We start from the raw sequence: 20,489 nt of genomic DNA, 5'->3' as shown, positions 1-20,489 counted from the left end.
TATATGTGTGTGGAAGTCAGAGAACATTTGATGGGGTCTGTTTATTTTGTGGTTCCAAGGGTTTCCACCCAGCTTGTCAGCCTTAGAGTCAGGTACCTTTACCTACTAAGCAATATCACCTCCAATGAGATTTTTCCCCTATCAATGTAGATTGAGAGGGAATCTGATCACACTCAGGGATCAACTAATGGAAACACTATCAACATATTCTCTTAGAGTCACTGAGACAAGAAAAGGGAACAAAAACAAAATCATCTTATTGCCAAAATGGAAAGGAATCCTTTGTGCTCCTGTGCATGTAATTGACCAAAACAATTATCAATGTGAGACATAGCTTCATAGATTGAAAAAAAAAAAAAACCTAAAAAACCCTCCAACAATATCCAAAAGGGAGAGAAACAGAACAGCATTTGTACACTAGTAACTGTCTAGTATCCCAAATTTTTTCTGATTTGTCATTCTTACAAATAGTGACATTTTTGAAAAATTATATGTATGTATTCTTACCAGGAACATAACCAATAACTAAGAGTATAATTTAAACACATAAAAATGTAATCTCAAATTTGTAGATAATGCTATTTCTAAATTGTATTAGGAGATAGAGTTTCTTGTAGCCCATTCTGGCCTTGAAGTCACCATGGAGCAGAGAATGACTTTGAATTTCTGATCCTTTCATTTCTACCTCTCAAGTGCTGGGATTACAGGTGCGTGCCATCATGCCCAGTTTTATGCTTGAGATCAAACCCAAAGCTGTGTGCATGTAGGCAAAAATTACCAAATAAGTCGCATATTTAGTGGTTATACACACACACACACACACACACACACACACACACACACACACTATAGTTTGAATATGTTGAAGGTCTTGTCCCAAGCAGTTGATGCTATTTTGAGAAATGATAGGAACTTTAAAGTGTAGGATATAACTGAAGGAAGCAGGTCTCTCTGGTGATATAGCTTTGTAAAACACTTTTTGTCTCCAGCTCTTTCGTCTGTCCTCAGCTTCCTGACCATCGGGACTGTGTTTCAGTTCATGCTCACTGCCTTGGCATTCAGCCTATTCACAGGTTCACAGCAATAGAATCATCAGTTATGAACTGAGGCTCCTGCAACCACGAGCCAAGACAGCACCTTCCTTAACCTTGTTTCTTTCAGATATTTACATATTGACAGAAACTCTAACCATAAATTTATCCTGAAGAAGTGAGGTTATGTAATTAAACCTGACTTTGTGATTCTTTGGGATTGACCTGAGAGAAGTATAAACTGGAGAGATCTTAGAATGTTGTTAGAAATGCTTAATGGGCAATTCTGGTGAGAGTTCTGAAAGCTAGAATGCTGATAGGAATGTAGACAAAAAAATGAGAATAAGATCTCTCTTGGGGAACTGGACTACAGACAATTTTTAATCCCAGCCAAAAAAAAGTTTGCATGAGTGCAAACTTAAAGATTCAGACATATAGCAGAGGGCATTTCAAGGCAGCCTGGAGTTGAGGCATGGCATGGTTGTTGCTAGCTGCTTTTAGTCAAATGTATAGCAAGAATTGTTACCAAAAGCAAAGTGTTGACATTTGAAACTCAGTTTGGGCGGGGGAAAAAATGTTGAAGGCAAGAGATACAGATGTGGCTACTGAAGAGATTCAGGCCATTAAAGGAGTAGGCTGTGTGCTTATGCATGTCTACCATTACCAGCTAGCAATTGGTAAGATAGAGGCAAGAGAATTACGGTCAGCTTAGCTATATATAGTACATTTAAGTTCAGACTGACTATGTGAAACCCTGTCTCAAAGACAGAGGCTGAAGCAGCAGCTCAGTGGTTAAGAGCATTTGTTGCTTTTGCAGGTTCCCAGAGTCCATATAGTATTCACAACTTTCCATAACACCAGTTCCAGAGGACCCAGTACCCTCTGACCTTCACAGGACTCCATGTACATATAGTACATGGACAGGCAGAACACTCATGCACATAAATCTTTAGAACAGACCTCCAAACAAAAGTCAAGACAATGACAATTATCAGAACTTGACATGAAAACAACTGAGTGGAGCAAGCCCTAGAGAGAAGTCCAGGGTGCTTCTGGCCAGGGGCTACAGGACTTTTGTCCTGCTGGGTTTCACTCTTGCTCTCCACCCTGTCTTTGATGTCTGTCTCATCCTCTTGGAATGAGACTGTCAATTTTAGAATATTTCCTGATTTTACAGCTAATAATTCAGGTTTGAAGACATGGAATTTAGACTTTTGAACAATGCATTTGAACTGAATATGGTGGTTTGTGCCTCCAGTTTTAGCATTTGGAGAGTTGAGGCAGGTGTTTGAGGCCAGCTTGGAACATAGCAAGACCCTGTCTCAAAACACAGAGGGTAGAGGGAGATGCTTTTTCCATTATGAAGCTTTGAGGTCCAGTTGTGGACTGGTGAAGTTTGGATATGATGTATCCCCCAAATGGGTTTATGTCTAGAAGGCTTGGACCTCTTGTGGTGCTGCTTGTTAGAAGCTAACTGGATGATGAAAGTGCTAATTTCAACAGTGCATGATTGGGCTGTTAAAAAGTATGATCTAGTTACCAGGGGGAGAGTGCTTTTAAAGGGTATAATCTGTTCCTGGAACTTACATGGGACAGGACATAGGTTTCCAAGGAAAGCAGAAGTTTGGTCCTGAAAGAACACCTCACATGGAGGAATGCCTGCTCAGATGGTTATTGTTGAGTGGGGGGTTGGGAATCTCATTTGGCCTTTGTTTTGGGTATATGACTCATTCAGAGAGGCAGAACTGGGGCATTCCAAAAAAAATGCTAAATGCCTTAATCAACTTTCAGCTGTAGTGGTCCACTGGATATTTAGTGCAGTGCTGAGCCCACAGCAGTGAGCTGAGCAAGAACCCAGCATTGTGTTAGGTTTGCCTATGCTTTTGTAAACATGAAACAGCAGGCCCCTGTACCCAAAGTGTCCCCACAGCCTGGGCTCCACTTGCACCTCCCTCGTCTTCCTCTGTTGATAGTGTCCTTTCCCATCATTGGGCCACAATTTGTGCTCTGTGCATATACACCTATTTTCTTCCAAATGCCAGAGGTCATTCCTGACATCACTACAGCTTTATTTTGGTCAGGACTCAGGTTAAAGTTGGGCTGCACACATGGACTCTCCGTTGAATACATGTATCAGGGCTGAGCCTTGTGGGTAGTGGCAGGCGCATCAGGATGTTCTTGCTATGCAGCTTGGTGGTGCCAAGGGGCCCAGTCATATATAAAGGACAGGAGTATATGCCCAGGCCAGCTGAGACTGATGCATCTTTGGCACCCCGGGATTGTGTGCTGACACTGACAGGAGGCAGAGGACAGGGTTGACTGGAAAAACTGTCCTTCAAGGCTCCATCTGTCTGGTCCCACGCCGCGTGCTGTAGTTGTAACCCAATCAGCAGCAGTCCCATCTTAGGAACTTTGGGATTTGGGCCATTCTCCACCTGGGGGGGGGGGGGGGGGAGGGTACCAGAAAACAGTTAGGCAAGGCTAGAAAGATGTGTCAGTCAGGGATGACTAGGATGGGACGTAATTAGATAGTTGGATGGGGAGCAGGAAGTGACTTCAGAATACCCATTAGATACTTGGATGGGGAGCAGGAAGTGACTTCAGAATACCCAGATATGCAGAGGGTGGTTGTTCAACTCCTGACGTCTAGGTGGGAGATTGCCAGAGCCAGAGCCTTGGTGACCAGGAAGCTTGGGGCTGTGTCCTGAGTTCTCCAGGACAGCCTCCCAACGAAGCGCTAGCAACAGGCGACGGGGATGGCGAAAAGCTGACAGGTGAAATATGCGCTCTGGTCCGTTGGCATTTTCGCTTATACCACTGTCCAGGTATTGAATCAACAGGTGCCCACGGCGGGACAGTTGTCGCAGCCATAGCCAGGGAAGCTGTGGACCAGCAGGTGCATGAGATCTCCAAGGCTGAGGTAGGCGCCCAGCCCAAAGAGCCTGGGCCACCTCAGCACAGCGGCTGGAAGTGCACGGGGTCTTGCCCTTCAGCTGCTGTAATAGGCAGTCAAGGTCACGCAGCAGCATACCCACCAGCTGCTTCAGTTCCAGCACCTCGGTCTCTAAGAAGCCCTCTAGAGGTGGCCGGGCATTGGGTCCTAACACTGCCCAGGGGGTGACACACTGGCCTGAGCGATAACGGTTGTTGGTTAGCAAAGCCTGAAGTGCCACCAGCCTCTTCTTGGCTTGCACTAGGCGTTGCCGAAGTCGCCTTTCTTTGCGCTGGACAATTCCTCCACAAACTGTAGGAACCCAGGTGGATGAACACTGCCGCAGCGCACTCAGGAGAGCACGACTTTGGCGTCTCAACAGCCAGGCCTGGGGCCCCTCGTTTAGTCCACAGGTACGAGGTTCAGATGGTGTGGGCAGTAGGTGCATCTGGGCCTTGCAGTCTGTCCTGGCATCCAGCTCCCCTAGTTCTTAGAATTAGAGGTGAGGGGATGAGGAACAAAATAGATTCTCCCATCAGACCCTAGGAAGTAGGTCTTCCTCTGACCCCATAGCTATCAACATTGCCTGCTCATTCTTTTATTGGTGTGAATAGCCATGCTGTGGGGGATGGCAGTGCAATGCACTAGTCCATACCCCAGTGTGGACATTTGCTTGAAGCTTACCTGGGCTGGGCATCAGAGTAGCCAGGAGATATTGGGGTGTGTGTGGCTGGACCCAGTTCATGTTCCTGGGATTCAAGCAGGCTCCTGTCAGGCTAACCAGGGTCTCTCTGTCCTCCAGGTCCCTCAAAGGACCTCCATAGAGAACTGAAGCTGCAGATGAAGTCAGAGGTTCTGAGCTTCAGCCCTTCCAATTTCTACCACCCCTCAAAACAAAGCTGTATGTCTATCCATCACATATGTCCTTGCAGACTCCCACCCCACCCTTTTCCAAGTCTTCTGGGACACAGCAGGAGACCCTCACCAGCCAGCTCCAACAAGGCAGCACTGGGGTTGCTAAGACTGGCCCACAGCTGCTCTTGGATCTGAAGAACCCTGGTCAAGGTCACTTGACTCCTGGATAGGGGCACAGAGAGTACATTTTTAATAACAGTATACTGAGGACTCTAACATTTTTTTCTTCAGTGCAAACCTTTCTCCTGAGCTCTAGACTTATGAGAATTCATTGGACATTACTGCTTTGTCCCCCCAAACAACTTGCTTTCTATTGCAATTTTCACTTCCCACTATAAGAACTGTTCTACCATAGTAAGAGGTATCACCAGACACCCAGTTGTCTAAAAAGAAGTCTAGGACTCATTCCTGACTTCTACTCTGACTCCCACATTACTTCCTACCACCCACCTCATGGTCTCTTCCTTAGAGCCTCCTTAAAAGCTTCTCTTTCTCTAGTCCCACCCCATCTGCCTGTTCTTCACATCACAACCTGCATAACGCTTTCAATAGACTGAATCAAGTTTCCTCTCATTTAAAACTCCCTCAGCAGTTTTTTGATGTCTGCAGAATAACTGCAGACCTCTTGCCATGGTCCTAAAAGCCCCTTGTGATGAACTTCGACATTCTCTAGTCCATCCCTCGCATATGCACATCAGCCACACTACATTCCCTCTGCTCGAAAAGCCCTGTTTCTACCCAGTTTGCTTCTGCTAATTTTAAGGCTCACTTCAAAGTGAGATTGCAGATAAAGTCTTTGGAGAAGACTTCCTTGCCTTCACTCTTCAGAGGTTCCAAAGATCATGTAGAAGATATCCAGTGTTTGCCAGACAACTGAATGGGACTGGTGGATCACTCACCAGCGCCCCCTGTGTGCTTGCAGCTTTAACCCATAGAGCTGTCTGTGTACTAGAAGACCATATAGGAAGAACAAAGGAAATGTCTGGGTGAAGGATTGTGTGCTGAGTTCTTGCTGGGAATCCACACTGTCGATCAAGATACGGCCCAGTTCTAAGGACTGATTCCAGAAAACAGGCATGGAGTGCTGGGTCAGCACCCCTGTGGAGGAACAAAGTGCTGAGTCAGCATAGTGTAGTTACTCTCCTCTTGGACCTGATAGCTTATAAGGGGATGTTTCTCACCTGGCAAAGAAGTGCTGGCCTCAGTAGATGCAATCAGCCAAAGACGGAAATCTCTATGGACAGTGGCCACAGTCCTGCTTTCTGGTTCAGCTATCAGTTCAGAGTCTGAGACCACTAAAGTTAGATAAGGGGCTGAAATAAATCCTCTGGTAATGAATGGATTGACCTACAAGTTCAGGTGCCATATTCAAGACTGGAGCAACAGGAATCAGTCACACGGCCAAAGGGATAGGCTTTGAACTTGGAGATCAGCCATTAAAGCCTTGGAATTCAAACTCAGGACCAAGTGTAGGGTACCCCAAGGCTTACCCTTGGCTCCATCCAGCAGTCCCTGCAAGGGTTGTAACAGCTCTCTTGGCCAAAAGGGCATCAAATGACAGTTATCTAGCACTAGCCAGTGCCCCTGCAGCATAGCCTGGGATAGAGTGTTGACTACAGTTGATACAGGATCCCAGTCTTCCGAGCCCAGTGCTATCACATGCAGACGCTTCTGCGGCTAGGAACCAATAGAAAGGTGACAGAGTAAATCAAGGACATCTTGGAGCTATTCGATAGACTGTTATGCCACAAGAATCCTAAAGTACCCATGTGATTTAAAAAGACCCATAAGAATGTTGGGACAGGACTCCCACACACTGTGGGCTAAGTAACTAGATCCAAACCTTTTCACTGGCAGCCAGTTTCCGGATGACAGTCACAGGATGCAGGGTGGCTGTAGGGTGGCCAGGTGGTGGCAGTAAGATCAGTATGGGTTGAGTAGGCTGAATATGGTCAAAGATCATGGTAGGGGCATCCAGGTCTTCATCTAGGGGCCGACCTAATAGGCTGGTGGTGAGGTCTGCTAGGGCACCTACCAGGCAATCTGGTCGCAGTACCCGCCATAGAATCAGCTTCTGGAAGAGGCTAAGTGGCTCAGAATTAGGACCAGGTGCAGGACCCAGCACAGTGGATGATAGTGACAGGTAATCCTGCCACACATCAGAGTGACTTGCCAGGGATGCACGAAGCCCAGCAAATGGGGACAACAGCTCCAATGCTCCACACTCTTCCCAGGCTCTTGAACTTAGCCAGGCTGGCCTAGTCACACCAGGGATCTGTATGTTGTGGCCTGAGCTGGGAGAGGCTAACAGTCCTGGCCATAATGCCAGTCTCTCTAGCTTTGGTGTCTTCTTTGTCACTTGCAGCATAGCCAAAGCACCGAAGGCACCCACCAAGGGTGTTTGGATTAATCCTAGGGCAACCACAGTGTTGATCAGCAATTGACGGGCCAGGTGTATTTTCATCCGTAGCAGATGACTGGGCAAGTCTTCTCCATGATAACTATCACATGACTTCATGCTGTCTATAGCCCTTCTGATGACTGCCAACCAATTCTCTGACTTCATACAGAAAAACGGCAGCAGGTTCTGTAGTGAGCTTAGTGCTTCTACCATAGCCATTCCATGATAAGCTACCTGCCGGTAGGGTGCCCACAATGCCGCCACCTCCAGCTTCTGCTCATCTAACTCCTCCCCTTGAGCATTCAGTTGACATATCTTTGCTTGAGTCCTCACCATTTCTCTCAAAAACCTTGATGGTTTCTGACGCATTTTGTTCTGGCGTAGCAATATCACCAGCAGCTGTTCCTAAATGTGGTAATTTGTTAGATAGACGTGGATCTTTGTGATGGTCCCCAAACATCATCTCCAGCTCTTTACTTGAACCCTTTCAATGTTTATCCCACCCCACAGATTGGGCCCCCACACACCTCATCAGCCTTCATAGCTTCATAGTTCTCTGCTGCTCTGACTTTGAGGTCTTGCCAGCGGGTTTCAAGCTCAGGGCGCTCTCTGCACAGAATTTCATGCAGCATCTGTTCTTCTAGTATTTCCATGTTCAGACCCAGATCCAGAACATTCAGCCCTTTCAGCAATTCATAACCTAGTACTTGGATCACATGAGAAATGCTAAGTTACCCACATCAGAGTCAGGGGTGGAGTAGACAGGGAATTTGGCTCTCTGTCATAGTTCTCTCTGGGCCTAGTTGAATGAAGCCCCCTTAGGGATGATTCTGGGGGCCTAGTATAAAAGAAAGAAAGAAAGAAAGAAAGAAAGAAAGAAAGAAAGAAAGAAAGAAAGAAAGAAAGAAAGAGAGAGAGAGAGAGAGAGAGAGAGAGAGAGAAAGAAAGAAAGAAAGAAAGAAAGAAAGAAAAAGAAAGAAAGGAAGGAAGGAAGGAAGAAAAGAAAGAAAGAAATGAAGGAAGGAAGGAAGAAGAAAGAAGGAAGCTATGCCAATAACTTAGCTCTGGTCTCACCTCGGTCCAAAGCATGGATGGGAAAGGTAGTACTCAGAAAGAGACAGAAGCCAGGCTGCACATATGGTGGAATCAGATTCTTCTTTGACAGCAGCCATTGAAGTTCTTGGCATCCTAGGCTCAGCTCCATATTGGTCAAGAGCACAGGCAAGCCTGTGAAGGGGAAGCAAAATCAACCTATCCACAACACCAGCACCATGCTATCCAGTTCCTGCACAAGATCTGCTTCTCTTTTTTAAGAGGGCTCTATCAAGATTCTTCAACACAGTGAGACACAGATCAGAACTGAGGTCAGAATGAGGTGTGCAAGGATTATGGAACCAGGCAATCAGGGAAGAAAATGGAGGCTGTGGCTCTCACCATTGGCAGCTGCCTCCAGGAGCTGAGGACCCAACTCTGGGTCTGTGCCTGAGAGCACAGTGAGGTAGGAGGGCAGACACTGAGTCTCAGAGGGTGGACTTGAGCTTGAGCCTGAGCTTGTGCTCTCTGCTTCATTCTCTTTCTCTGTTTCTTGCTCTTCCTGCTTGTTCTCTTCCTCACTCTCGTTTTCCTCTGTTTTGTGCTCTTCTCTTTGCTCACTGACCTCATCTTCATCTTCATTGTTCTCACTTTCCAGTTCATCTTCTGTTTCATCCTCACTGTCTTGATTTGTCACATGGTACTTTGCTGGGGTAGAAAGATGCAAAACAGTGTTTCTTAGAGAAACTGGGTTTCTGAGGAGTCCTGATCACCCAAGGGGAGGGTTCATGTGTGACCTTATGGAGTTACTCTGAAGATTTACTGTGATGATACACAGTTTGGACTAGGACATGGAAACCAGCAAACACTGGTTGACATTATTATTTTGAAGTTAGATTAGCCCCAAGAAGAGCTAGTCATCTCTGAAATTGGCTCCGTTTCTGCCCTTTTTATAGGTTAATTAGAGGAGTCAGTACCTATTCCATCTTTTTTTTTTTTTTAAAAACCATAAGCTATTTTGGCTGTAACAACTGAAAATTGTCCTCCTTGATACAGAAACTGGTGCCTGAAGCAGTGACTTGTAATTCAAGGACTGTAAACTATCACACTAGATAAGTCATGGCTAGGGTTCTGGAACGATACAAGGTGTGGGAACAGCCATTCCCAACTCCTTTCTCCTTCAAAAAGAGATGTTTTCTTACTTGGCTCTCTTACAAGTGGAGGCTGCCAAGCCTACAGTTTATTGCATTCATTTTTCTCTCGCTAAAAAAAAAATTACTGCAAATTTAGCAGGTAAAGCTGCCATTTATTATTCCTAAGTATTAAAGGCTAGTGGTCCAGCATAGATAGCATCGTTAGATTCTCTGCTCCACCACAACAGGGTTTAGATGACGGTCTCATCTGGGACTGGAGATCCTCCATCAGGTTTCGTGGATTATTGTTGTTTGTTTAAGATAAGATCTCATTTTGTTTCCCAAATAGTCCTCTAACTGTTGGGCCTAAGCCATTTTCATACTGTGGCTTCTTGAGTAGTAGAGTCCACAGGTATGTACTGCTGAGCCTGGCTCCTTCTGAATTTTCACAGTATTTATTTCCTTGCCACAGCTGACCTGTTATCCCCATCAATCTCATGTCAATAACAGTTTGTTGACTACTCTTCCTGGCCTTCTAATCTGTGTTTTCTTTCCCCTTTTCTTCCCTGAAGGGCGTATTTGATTACCTTGAGCTCATTGAGATAATTCAGACCAATAGCTTTCTTTCCCAACCTTTGGTATCCTATCCTATCCTGGAATATTATCATGGGAGAAATACTAGAGGGCAAAGGTTAAAGGCCAAGGATGTCGCTTGGTGGTACTATGCTTTCCTAGCTTATGCAATCCCCAGCACTTGAAAAAAAATCACAGGGACAAAAATTCTGCCCAACAGTTCTGAAAAATCTTTTGCTTTCCTGACAGAAGAGATGCAAATTGCCAGAAGTAACTTTGACATGATACCTGGGTGGTGGAAATCCTGAAACTATGATGTATGGATTAATTTCTTAGATGACCATAGCAACTTTCCATAAACTTAGTGCCTTAAACTAATATTCTCTCAAGAGTTGTGGAGACCAGAAGTCCGAAATCAGTGTGCCAGCAAAGCAGTCTTCCCTCCAAAGGCTCTAAAGGGCAATCTATCTTTGTCTCTTATGTCCCCTGGTGAGTGGAATATTAAGTATTCCTTGGTTTGTAGCTCTGTAACTTCCTTCATATTATCACCCCAACTGTATATCTAAGTCCTCTATCTCTTAAAAGATGACTGTCATGGGACTTAGGGCTCACTTGTACAAGGAACAAAATGATCTTATTTCAAGGTCCTGAAGTTCATTATTTCTATAAAGACCCTAGGTCCATAGAGGGCTATAATTTCCCTCTCATCTATTCAATTGACCAACCTCTCCTTTTACAACTGTATTCATTCCTGTCTCCTAGGAAATGTTCCTGCCAATACTCTATTCAGATAGGTCTCTGATTGAAACCTAGCCAAATCATTCCCCTCTGTATTGTTCCGCTCCCCTCAGGTAACCTCTGTCTGCCCTTTCACATTGCCCCCTACCTCACCCCTACTCATGCTTTGGTCATTTGTCTACGCCAGAAGTTGCAGGAGCAAGCCAAGACTGTGTTTGGAGATGTCCTCTTGTGCTCTGCTGCCATCATCTATCTGGGTCCCTTCCTACCACAGCAGCACCAAGAACTGCTGGAAAAGTGGCTATGTCTGTGTCAGGGCTTTGAGGAAGCCCTGGGCCTAGAGGGTGTGACACAGGCGCAGGCAAATGAAAATATCTTTCAAGAATTTCTCAATATTGCATGAATTTGGGTAATACTACCACAAATTGTAAGCTTTAGTTGTAAGCAAGATTTCCTATGGTGTTGGGTAGGCTAAAGAAGTAGAAGATCATGGCTTGGTCAGCCATGTAGATTTAGGGTCATTTTAACATGAGCTAAAACCAACCACAAAAAACTGGTAAATGAGACCATTTATTAATATAGTTTAAGCTAGTAAAATAATACAGTTTAGTCACCAAAAGGCAGTACCTCTACCATGGAAGGGCAGACCACAAGAAACTGAGTGTTGGGGCTCAGATTTCCAAGAAAGATAATGCCATTATCCATGCCTACCTCTGCTCTCTTTGGGAGGTTGTTCCAACCACTTGTTCTGCTTTGGAGGTAGTGGGTTCAACCAGATGATGGCCTGATTGCTAGGATCAAGCAGCAGAGGCCAACGGGAACTACTGAAGTGGATGTGGCTTCGCAGCAGCAGGCCTAATAGGCGGGCTGACTTAGCTTGGGGCTTCAGGTCTCGATCCCACTGGTGCTGTTCAGATCCACAGCTCAGCAAGGTTAAAATCCTGAAGGGAGTGCGTGTGGGCAGCAGAGGGTTCTTTGATACCCTAACAGATTTCTGCCTCAGTGCCTGTGCCACATCATCTGGGTCCAGGGCTTCCTCAAAGCCCTGACACAGAGATAGCCACTTTTCCAGCAGTTCTTGGCGACGCTGTGGTGGGAAGGGACCCAGATAGACGATGGCAGCAGAGCACAAGAGGGCATCTCCAAACACAGTCTTGGCTTGCTCCTGCAACTTCTGGCATGGACAAGTGAGCAACGCATAAGTAGGAGTAAGGCAGAGGGTATGTGGAAGGACAGACAGAGTTTACCTGAGGGGAGTGGGACAATACAGAGGGGAAGAGAGGTATGAAATTAACTGGGAGAGAGACATATGGGACATACGGGTTCATTACCTGGAGCTGTGTCGTCCACATGTGCATGGGTGTGAGCAGTGCAGACTTCATGGGCCATCTGTGAAAGTGCCCACATTGTGCCTGATTGAGGGTCTCCACAACGTGGTTATGACTGAGTTGGGCATCTTCTAGCTTTTTAGTCAAAAATTGAGTTTGCTGTAGCAGATCATGGGCCTGAAACTGGAACTGGCCAAGGCGGGCCTGCTCCCGAGCCAGTGTTGCATCTACCTGCCGCAACAGCAGGCCAGTGGGCAATCCTCGGCGTTGTGCCAGCCCGTAGCGCAGGACTGCCCGGAGCCAGACTGCCAGGTTTGCTGCAGGGATGCTTACTGACCTCAAGGATGCATCACTCATACCTGGAGCCCTTAGAGCTTGGCTCAACTTGGCCAGCTCTGAGTCCATCAGCTTCTCCTTGGGGAAGAATACCAGCTCCTGGGAGGATGTGTGTTAAGGGGAGAGAAGATATGGGTGCTTTTGTCCTTGATTTAATAAGCTAATCCTGCCCAATTCTCTCTTTATGCCACCCACTCCTCTCCCTTTATGGTGCTAGTCTTCCCTACCTGATAAAAGTCTTCAGTACATAACAGCTGCTTGGCACTGGACCAGCCTGTCTCATGGTGGAACAGGTCACATAATGCGTCTGTCACCTTGACTACAGATTCTGGTGGGGCTCGGTAGCTCCTTATCTCCTCAAAGTCAGCCACCCGCAGCTGGCTCAAAGGACCTACGAATGCCTTGCCCATCTAAATGAGAACAGATACATTGCTGCAGAGACCCTGTGATGTTCTGCCCATTTCAGGATGTTTCCAAGAGAACTCACCTCTTAAGGATCCTCATGAAGGTCCATTCCCAAGCCACCCTATCACCTTGACCTCCCTGATGGAGCCTTGACTTTTAGTCATACCATTTTGTCCTCTGGGTATCCTATGAGTGGTTGTCCTCTCCCCAGCAGGCCAGGTAGCGGGAGGAACCTACCTGCTCCAGGAAAGCCTCCTGTTGAGCCTTTAGGGCATCATGCTGCCTGGTCAGATTCTCAATGAGGCTCTCCAGGTGTTGGCATTCTGCCATCTTCTGCTTGTACAGGATCTTACATTGTTCAAGTTGGCCTTGATACATACCGACATTCTGCGAACAGAGGTCCAGATCTTTCAGCTCCATTCCCTGGGCTATCTGAGACTACCCCCACACAGAGAAAGCATGTGTACACAATCAGATGACCAAATCAAACTGTCAGTAGGCCACAGATGGAACTTTTCTGAGTCTGTGACTTTCACATCTGGTAGCAGAGCCCTAAGTGAGGATTGCTTTTCTTGCAGTTTTGTTGCCAAAAAAGTAACTCCAAAGCTTGTATAGCTATTCTGCTACATCTCTTATCTTTCCAACTCCTTAGCAGCACAAGACTTAAAAAGCAGTCCTTCTCTCTGGGAGCTTCATGACATAGGATCTCTCCATCTCTTCTTTTGCCACCCTCTAAACTACTTCCTTAATAAAAAGTTTTCAGGCTCCCATTTCTTCTCATCCTACACTTCTGCATATACTCTCATCTTATGGCTTTGACTGGATGTACTGTGTAGTGTTTTACTGTATTATTATTCTAAAAACTCAAATCTTCTCTCTCTCTCTCTCTCTCTCTCTCTCTCTCTCTCTCTCTCTCTCTCTCTCCCTCCCTCCCTCCCTCCCTCCCTCCCTTTCTGTCCCCTCCCCCTCCCCACATTTCTTCCCATCCTATACTATGTATTCATCTACTTCAGCTTCTTATAAGCCCCTCCAACTCTATATGTCCCCTAAATGAATATGTTCATGTCTTCTGAGCTTAGTCCTGTCCTTTTTCCCAAAGAACTTTGGTAGAATACACTCAGATTAGTCATCTTGTTGCTACCCTTTGCTTTATTTCCTCAACACTAGCTCATTTTATAGAACTTTCCATTATACCTCCTGAATGTTCTTTATCCTAATTCCCATTCCCTTTGTCTGCTGGATCTCTCTCTTGAGCCATACTCCTTTTCTAATTGGTGCCTTGGTTTCACTTCTCATTTACCTTCTTCCAGCCATTCATCACACTGCAGCCTAGGTGGTTTTCTTAACTGAATCTCATTGTCTTTGTGTCTTAACAGTTGCCTTTGTGGCTACTCATCTCTCCAGGTTCCTTGTTTTTTTGTTTGTTTGTTTATTTGTTTGTTTACTTTTTGTTTTTTTTTTCCTTAAGCACTATAGTCTTCAGCCATTCCCATCTTTGGCTTCCTCCAGTGTGCTGCCTGTCCTCTAGTCTCCGTGCCTTCACTCAGACTGGTGCACCAACTCGGACACTCCCCCCCTCCACCCTCCTGTATGCATGCCCAAATCTTACCTCAGGGAACAACTTCAGTGTACTTCATATTTTATTGTATTACAGTTTATAAGAATATTTTCAAACAGCCACCTAATTCTATACATCTCATACTGAGACCTCTTCTTCTCTCCTTCCCCTTGCCACCCACTTCCTTTCTCCCCTTTCCTCTCCTCTCTGAAAAAGATTTCTTCGTATATTTTAAAAAACTCTAGATATTCTTTGTCAAAATAAGAATAACTGAAATTGCATAGACAAGTCCCTTAACTTCTTTGGACCTCTGTTTTCTCATCAGTAAATCAGAATAGAGAGCTTCTTCCTGTGCAAGGAATGGATATATCATTTTTTCTACCCATAAGTTTACATGCAGATATAAACACAAATACAGACATCAACATTGAGGACCTTGGAAAAAGTTATAGAGTTCAATCAAGTTTGTTGGTGATTTTGATGAATAAATGAACTCATTGAATATCAGAAAGGAGAAACTGGAGGAGAGCAGAATGGTTCCAGGGACTTGGCTTAGATGATTATGGGAATGGTAGTACCATTTTTGAGGCATGGGAAACACTGGAAGAATGCATTATTAGGACCATTGAGTGGATGGCCAAGGGATCTAATAGAATGGCCCCAGAGATATGAATGTCTCTTATCTATATTTGGAGCTTGCTGTATTATGTTGCAATATAAGGATAGATATTGATCAATCAGATCAATAATTCATGATATTAATTATTTTGAGAAATAATTAGAAATGTAGGACCCAAGGCAAGACAGTAGAATTTAGGATATAAGAGAAAGGAGACTCCTATTTACTTTGAACTTTCTAATACCCCCAGTCCCCATTTTTAAATTCATCTAAGTCTTGAGGTCTAATGTGTCCATCATCGGATGACTAGGATAGGAAGAGAACACCAGCATCTTGAGAACTCCATGGGCCACAATTTACATAGCACCTGATGGAAAACATGTAACATAAGGAGCTAGCATGGCTCATGTTGATATGAAGAGGTATGTGGATCTGCAAGACCTGAAAGCTTAGTAGAAAATTGAAGAGATTACCTAATTCAGATTGTGACACTGGTTCACTTCTCAGTAGCTGGCCCTGAGCCTTTTTCAACATCTTACACAAAAGAAACTAAAACAAAATGTTATTTCAAAAGCCATTATATTAAAAATTAAAATTCACTATTTTGTGCAAATAACCTCAATGGAGTATTTGGCTGGTGAAGGTATAACAGCTCCCACCCACTATTTTTAGCAAGATATAAGAGGTTTATTTATTCAAAAGTGTTGGCTCTGCATTAAAGAGCAAAAAGATTGGTTTTGGGGCCAGAATGGAACTGTATTTGGAGTAGCAGTCAAATAGAAACAGGGAGCTTATGAGCAAATGTTAGAAGTGGAGGAAGGAGAGGGCTAAGGGAAGACAGCTAGCAGCAGAGGCTAACTAAAGAGATCCAGGACATTGATGTCTAGCACACCATTTAAATACAATTCTGTTACTTTGCTATATGTCCCTCTGTTGCCATATTCATCCACATTTTTCATTGTTCAGCACAGTCTTATACATTTGGTGTTTTGGGGGTGGGGGGTTGCGAGAAAGATACAAAACAAAGTGGTACACTAGGAAAACAGATGGCTGTCATGAGTTCCATTGAAGAGGATAAGAAATCCAGGAATCTTGGGGACATACCAAACTGAGTCAAGGCACTAAAGGCATCCAGGGACAGACACTTGAGATTTTTGAGTTACAAAAGTCAATTTAGTCTGAGCTATATCATGGGAAACTTTGGGCCCTAGGCTCTAATATGAGAGGCAGCAGGGATTAAAGAGATCCTCCAAGAAAAAGAAGACTCTAAAAAACCGAGAATTCCCCAGGCCCTCTTTTGTCCTCTTGCTTTGATATAACTATGTAAATCTCACAATCTTCTTCCTCTTACTTTGTAGGAGCCTTTTAGCTGCTTTTCCAAGTCAGTGAGCATGCTGGTTTGGGTACTGTGCCTCTCAACCAGCAGCCTCAGCGTCTTCAGGGCCGATTGGATGCTAGAAACAAAATAGACCTCTTGAGTGGACTCAAGAGAGGAGAAGGAAGTGAACTGCAGGGATGGGGTCACTTACCGCCTGGCCCTCATCCTCATCTGCAGGACCATCTGCTGCTGCTGCTGCAGGAACATATCCAAGAAGTCCTGGAAGGTCCTGGGGGTGACAAGTGGCAGTGCAGGACACATGTGTTGATGGTAATAGGCAGATGAACCATGAATGCGAGCCATGATGTTGGCCACATTGGGAATTAGGATCTTGAAATCTGGGCACTTCAAGGAGCCTGCAATGGATATAGTTTTGGTCTGGTCTTGTAGGATTGAGTGGGAATGAGAAAGGAAAAGGATCTTCTCCCAGTTCAGGAAGAAAGGTAGAAAATATCAGTCAGAAAACAAGGAGAGTGAGAAGAGTGAGATATCAGATCAAGACGATGAGAGAGACACCCTGGGCAGGAACTCTACTGGTCAGTTGGGATGAGTGGTGAGAACAAATGAAAAGTGGCTTACCATCATCAAGAGGTAGACTCTGATCATTCTCCAGACGGAACTGGGCAACCCTGACCAGAGAAGCTTGGTCCCAGGGTTCATAGCGGTCAACACTGGCAATGGTCAGTTGAAGGAGACTCAGGAAAAGGGTAGAGGGCAGCTGCTTTTGGACTTGGTCATCTTCCATTAGGAAGAACATGTGGAGGTTGCTACACACTTGCTGGTAGAACCTGGAAGTCAAGGAGGATTCAACTGTCATCATCCTCTAGACCTGTTTACACACCCAGACACCTGTTCCAATCGTGATCCTTAAACCCTCATGCAAGCCTATAGCCTTTTCTCTTGTCTTTTTGATCAAGAAAGAGTAAAAGCAGAACTGACTTGGAGGGGTTCTGGGCCTTACCTATTCAGTACTGTGTCCTTCTTAATGCTGTATTTGTTCACAAGGTTTTCCTTGGGGAGATGCTCCTCGATGTTATCCAGATCTGCTTCTGTGTACTGGTCAGGGAAGCTACCTGAGGTTGCCAGGGCCAACAGCTGGCAAAAGGTAGCAACATTCACTTGATCAGGCACCAGAAGAGCCACTGACTGGTTTAATACGCCAGCATGCCAGCTGGCATCTCGGAGACACTGGAAAACAGCTTCCTCTGATTCAAATGGTAGATGAAAAAGGCGAGCCTGACAAATGTTAGAAGCCAGGATGATGGCTGTATTGCGCCCAGTACCCCGGAACTCTGAGAGTAATAGACCATGCTGCCGGGGCCTAGCTAGAACTCGGACCAGGCGAGCCACATGCTGGACCATCACATGGCACTGGGCAAAGTCAGAGTTCATCTTCAGCTGAACAGCTGAGGCAGCCAACTGCTTTTCCAGGTTTTCCCACTGCCGTTCCAGGTACAAGTTGGGACTCTCAAAGTTAGATCCCAGTGTAAGCTCCAGACTGAACACCAGGTCTGAGGGATTCTCCTGGGGATAGAACAATAGCACTGGTAGCAACAAAGGTAAACTTAAGTCTGTCTGTGGTGCTCTCTGCCACTTGCGCTTGTGTGTCTCTGACTGGAGCTTACTGTTAGAATTCCTTATATCTTCCAACTGCTGAGCCACCTGACTTACATTTTCTGTGTTCTCCTTGTTTACTGACTTTATGGGCAATGGTGCTAGACCGCTCTCACTGAGGAACGACCCTGTGGTGGCCTGAAGGCCAAATGGATCCTCCTCTTCCTCTGATCCACTGTCACTGTTGCTTAAGATCTCCCAGTGGGCTATTTCTTCTTCAGATTCTACTTCAGGCACTTTCTCCTCCTCCACTTCCTCTTCCTCACAGACCCTGGCCAAGGACTCAGACCCTGGCACACTACAGAAGACCCTCTGAGCTACTTCTAGAAGCAGCTTAACACAATGAGAACGTTCCCTATCACTGTCCAGCCGGTCACAAAATGTTCTTTGTGCCTCATGCAACCAAAGACGCACCATGACACGCATAGACATCATGATAGTCAGGCGAGTTCCACGCAAGCCGGATACCCGGCGCAGATGCTCCTGGTGATGGAAAGAATCTACAAAACCTCGTGAACCCATTCTGGTAGGCAGCAGCTGCAGGCTTCCCAGAATATGGCTCACAGAATGTGGGGAAAAGCGGTAGTGTGGGTGGAGGGGTGACGGCATGAAGCAATTGCACACAGCCTCCCAAGCCTCTACGGAAGCCCTGACAAGGGCTCTTGCCAGAGTATGCTCCCGCTCCACAGAGGGGAAGCGCTCAAGCCAGGCTTGGATACTAGGTACGTGCCTACTCAACAGGGTGTCCTGGGTCATGCTGTTCAGGGCCAACACTGTGAAGAGTCGGTAGAGACGCGGGCAGAGTGGGCGCTCGGAGTAGCCTGGCACTGTAGCAGTGGCAAGAAAGTTGACTGTAGGCTGCAGAGTCTGTAATTCCAAGGTGTTGTGGGAATAGATGGTGCCTTCCATTGCCTGCCGCAGAGTCTCCAGCACTGGCTGGCAGCTCTTCTCTGGGTCTGTAAAAACATTCGACCAGCACTAAGGACATGTGCAAGTCTACATTAAAGTATCTCCTGTCTCTGCCACATAACCACTACCAGCACACAGAGTTCTAAAGGAATTCTGTGCACTTGATGTTTTGGCAATAGGTAACCTCTGAGTAAGTTGCTTTCTCCACACATTCCTAAAATAAAGTGATGTCTTCTCTCTCCTCCCTTAGATCCTACCTATGAATACTGTAATAAGATTTGTAAGTTGAGGTGGTTGGAAACTGGGTCAGATCACAATTAGAAAGTGCAAATCATCTCCATTAAAGAATGCACAGTCATGCAACACCTATACTTTGTTTCAGTCATAGTGGAACCTTCCATCCCAGGACCTGGGAGGTAGACACAGAAGGATGAAGGCCACCTTCGGCTACATAGTGGCTTCAGAGTCAGCCTGGGCTACCTCAAAAGGGGAACAGGGGGAGCAGGGAGTAGGAGTGCTAGCCAAGCAAGCCTAACAACTAGAATTCAATAAAATAATGCCAGGTGCATTTGTAATCCCAGCACACATACTACAAGATGGGAAGTAGAAACATTAGAATTGCTGGGAGTACTTAGCACAGCACTGGAGCAAGGGAACTCTTCCTGCTGCTTGGGAAGTGTGTGTGTGTGTGTGTGTGTGTGTGTGTGTGTGTGTTTGTGTGTGTGTGTGTGTGTGTGTTTGTATGAGAGAAAGAGAGAGAGAGATAACTAGTTCCTAGAAGTTGTTCTTTGATCTCTACATACATGCTGTGGTGCACTTATACATGAACATACACACATGAATAAATAAAATTTTAAGTGACTTTAAAAATGTAATTTACCAGAGAGAGGCAAGGAGAATAAGGAGGGAAATGGGAAGGGAGTCGAGAACAAAGCATAGAGATACATATGCATATGAATACATATGATACATATGAAAATAGCATATGAAACCCACTCCTTTGTATCCTGATATGAAAATACTGAGGGGGGGAAAAGGTGATTTTTAGCAAAACAAAATATACATGTTTAAATGAAGTGAGTACTGACAATGTAGACAGCTCTATAAGCCACCATTTTCATGCTATTTAGATTTCATTAGCCCTAAAAAGGTCCTCTGTGCCCCTCTTTATTGTCCCCTTCCACCACCATGTAGACATTATTCCTTGAACTGACTCTATCACTGTCAACTATGCCTCTTCTAGAGCTTTACAAATACAGACATAGAGCAGCTATTTGACCATATGTTTTCTTTCACTTAGCCTACATTTGCCACTCATACATGTTTTTGTTTATGAATAATTTGATATGTTATTGTACAATATTCTGAAATGTAAGTAAAGAAATATATCTAATAAAAAATAAAAAATAAATGTAAATAAATATCAAATAAAAGTCAAAAATAAAAAAAAGAAAATGACATAACTTATAGGTCCATTAACACAAGGAGGTTAGTTCCAGGCTTTGGCTGGTTTATCCATAACATTTGTGGGGGAGACATGTGTTTGATTTTGCTTAGACAAATACAAGAGAACAACTCTACTACAAT

The 20,489-nt window shown here is 45.2% G+C and overlaps 1 protein-coding gene across 1 annotated transcript in view; it reads right to left on the bottom strand.

Annotated features, from left to right (window-relative positions):
* Positions 1-3,076: 3,076 nt before the first annotated feature.
* Dnhd1 (dynein heavy chain domain 1) overlaps positions 3,077-20,489 on the bottom strand; it is an 84,407-nt gene continuing 66,994 nt past the window's right edge. The window contains 19 exon segments of the mRNA NM_001447283.1: positions 3,077-3,466; positions 3,641-4,452; positions 4,648-4,797; positions 4,949-5,040; positions 5,778-5,976; positions 6,060-6,173; positions 6,369-6,555; positions 6,722-7,684; positions 7,807-7,985; positions 8,354-8,506; positions 8,714-9,019; positions 11,467-11,929; positions 12,087-12,518; positions 12,647-12,829; positions 13,062-13,211; positions 16,353-16,455; positions 16,531-16,735; positions 16,959-17,167; positions 17,341-18,949. Coding sequence (NP_001434212.1) covers positions 3,116-3,466; positions 3,641-4,452; positions 4,648-4,797; positions 4,949-5,040; positions 5,778-5,976; positions 6,060-6,173; positions 6,369-6,555; positions 6,722-7,684; positions 7,807-7,985; positions 8,354-8,506; positions 8,714-9,019; positions 11,467-11,929; positions 12,087-12,518; positions 12,647-12,829; positions 13,062-13,211; positions 16,353-16,455; positions 16,531-16,735; positions 16,959-17,167; positions 17,341-18,949 — 6,860 coding nt within the window. The 3' untranslated portion in view covers positions 3,077-3,115.

The sequence above is a fragment of the Rattus norvegicus genome, chromosome 1 (assembly GCF_021556685.1).
Source record: "Rattus norvegicus strain SHRSP/BbbUtx chromosome 1, alternate assembly SHRSP_T2T, whole genome shotgun sequence".
Taxonomy (NCBI): domain Eukaryota; kingdom Metazoa; phylum Chordata; class Mammalia; order Rodentia; family Muridae; genus Rattus; species Rattus norvegicus.
This window is presented reverse-complemented; position numbering and strand designations above follow the sequence as displayed.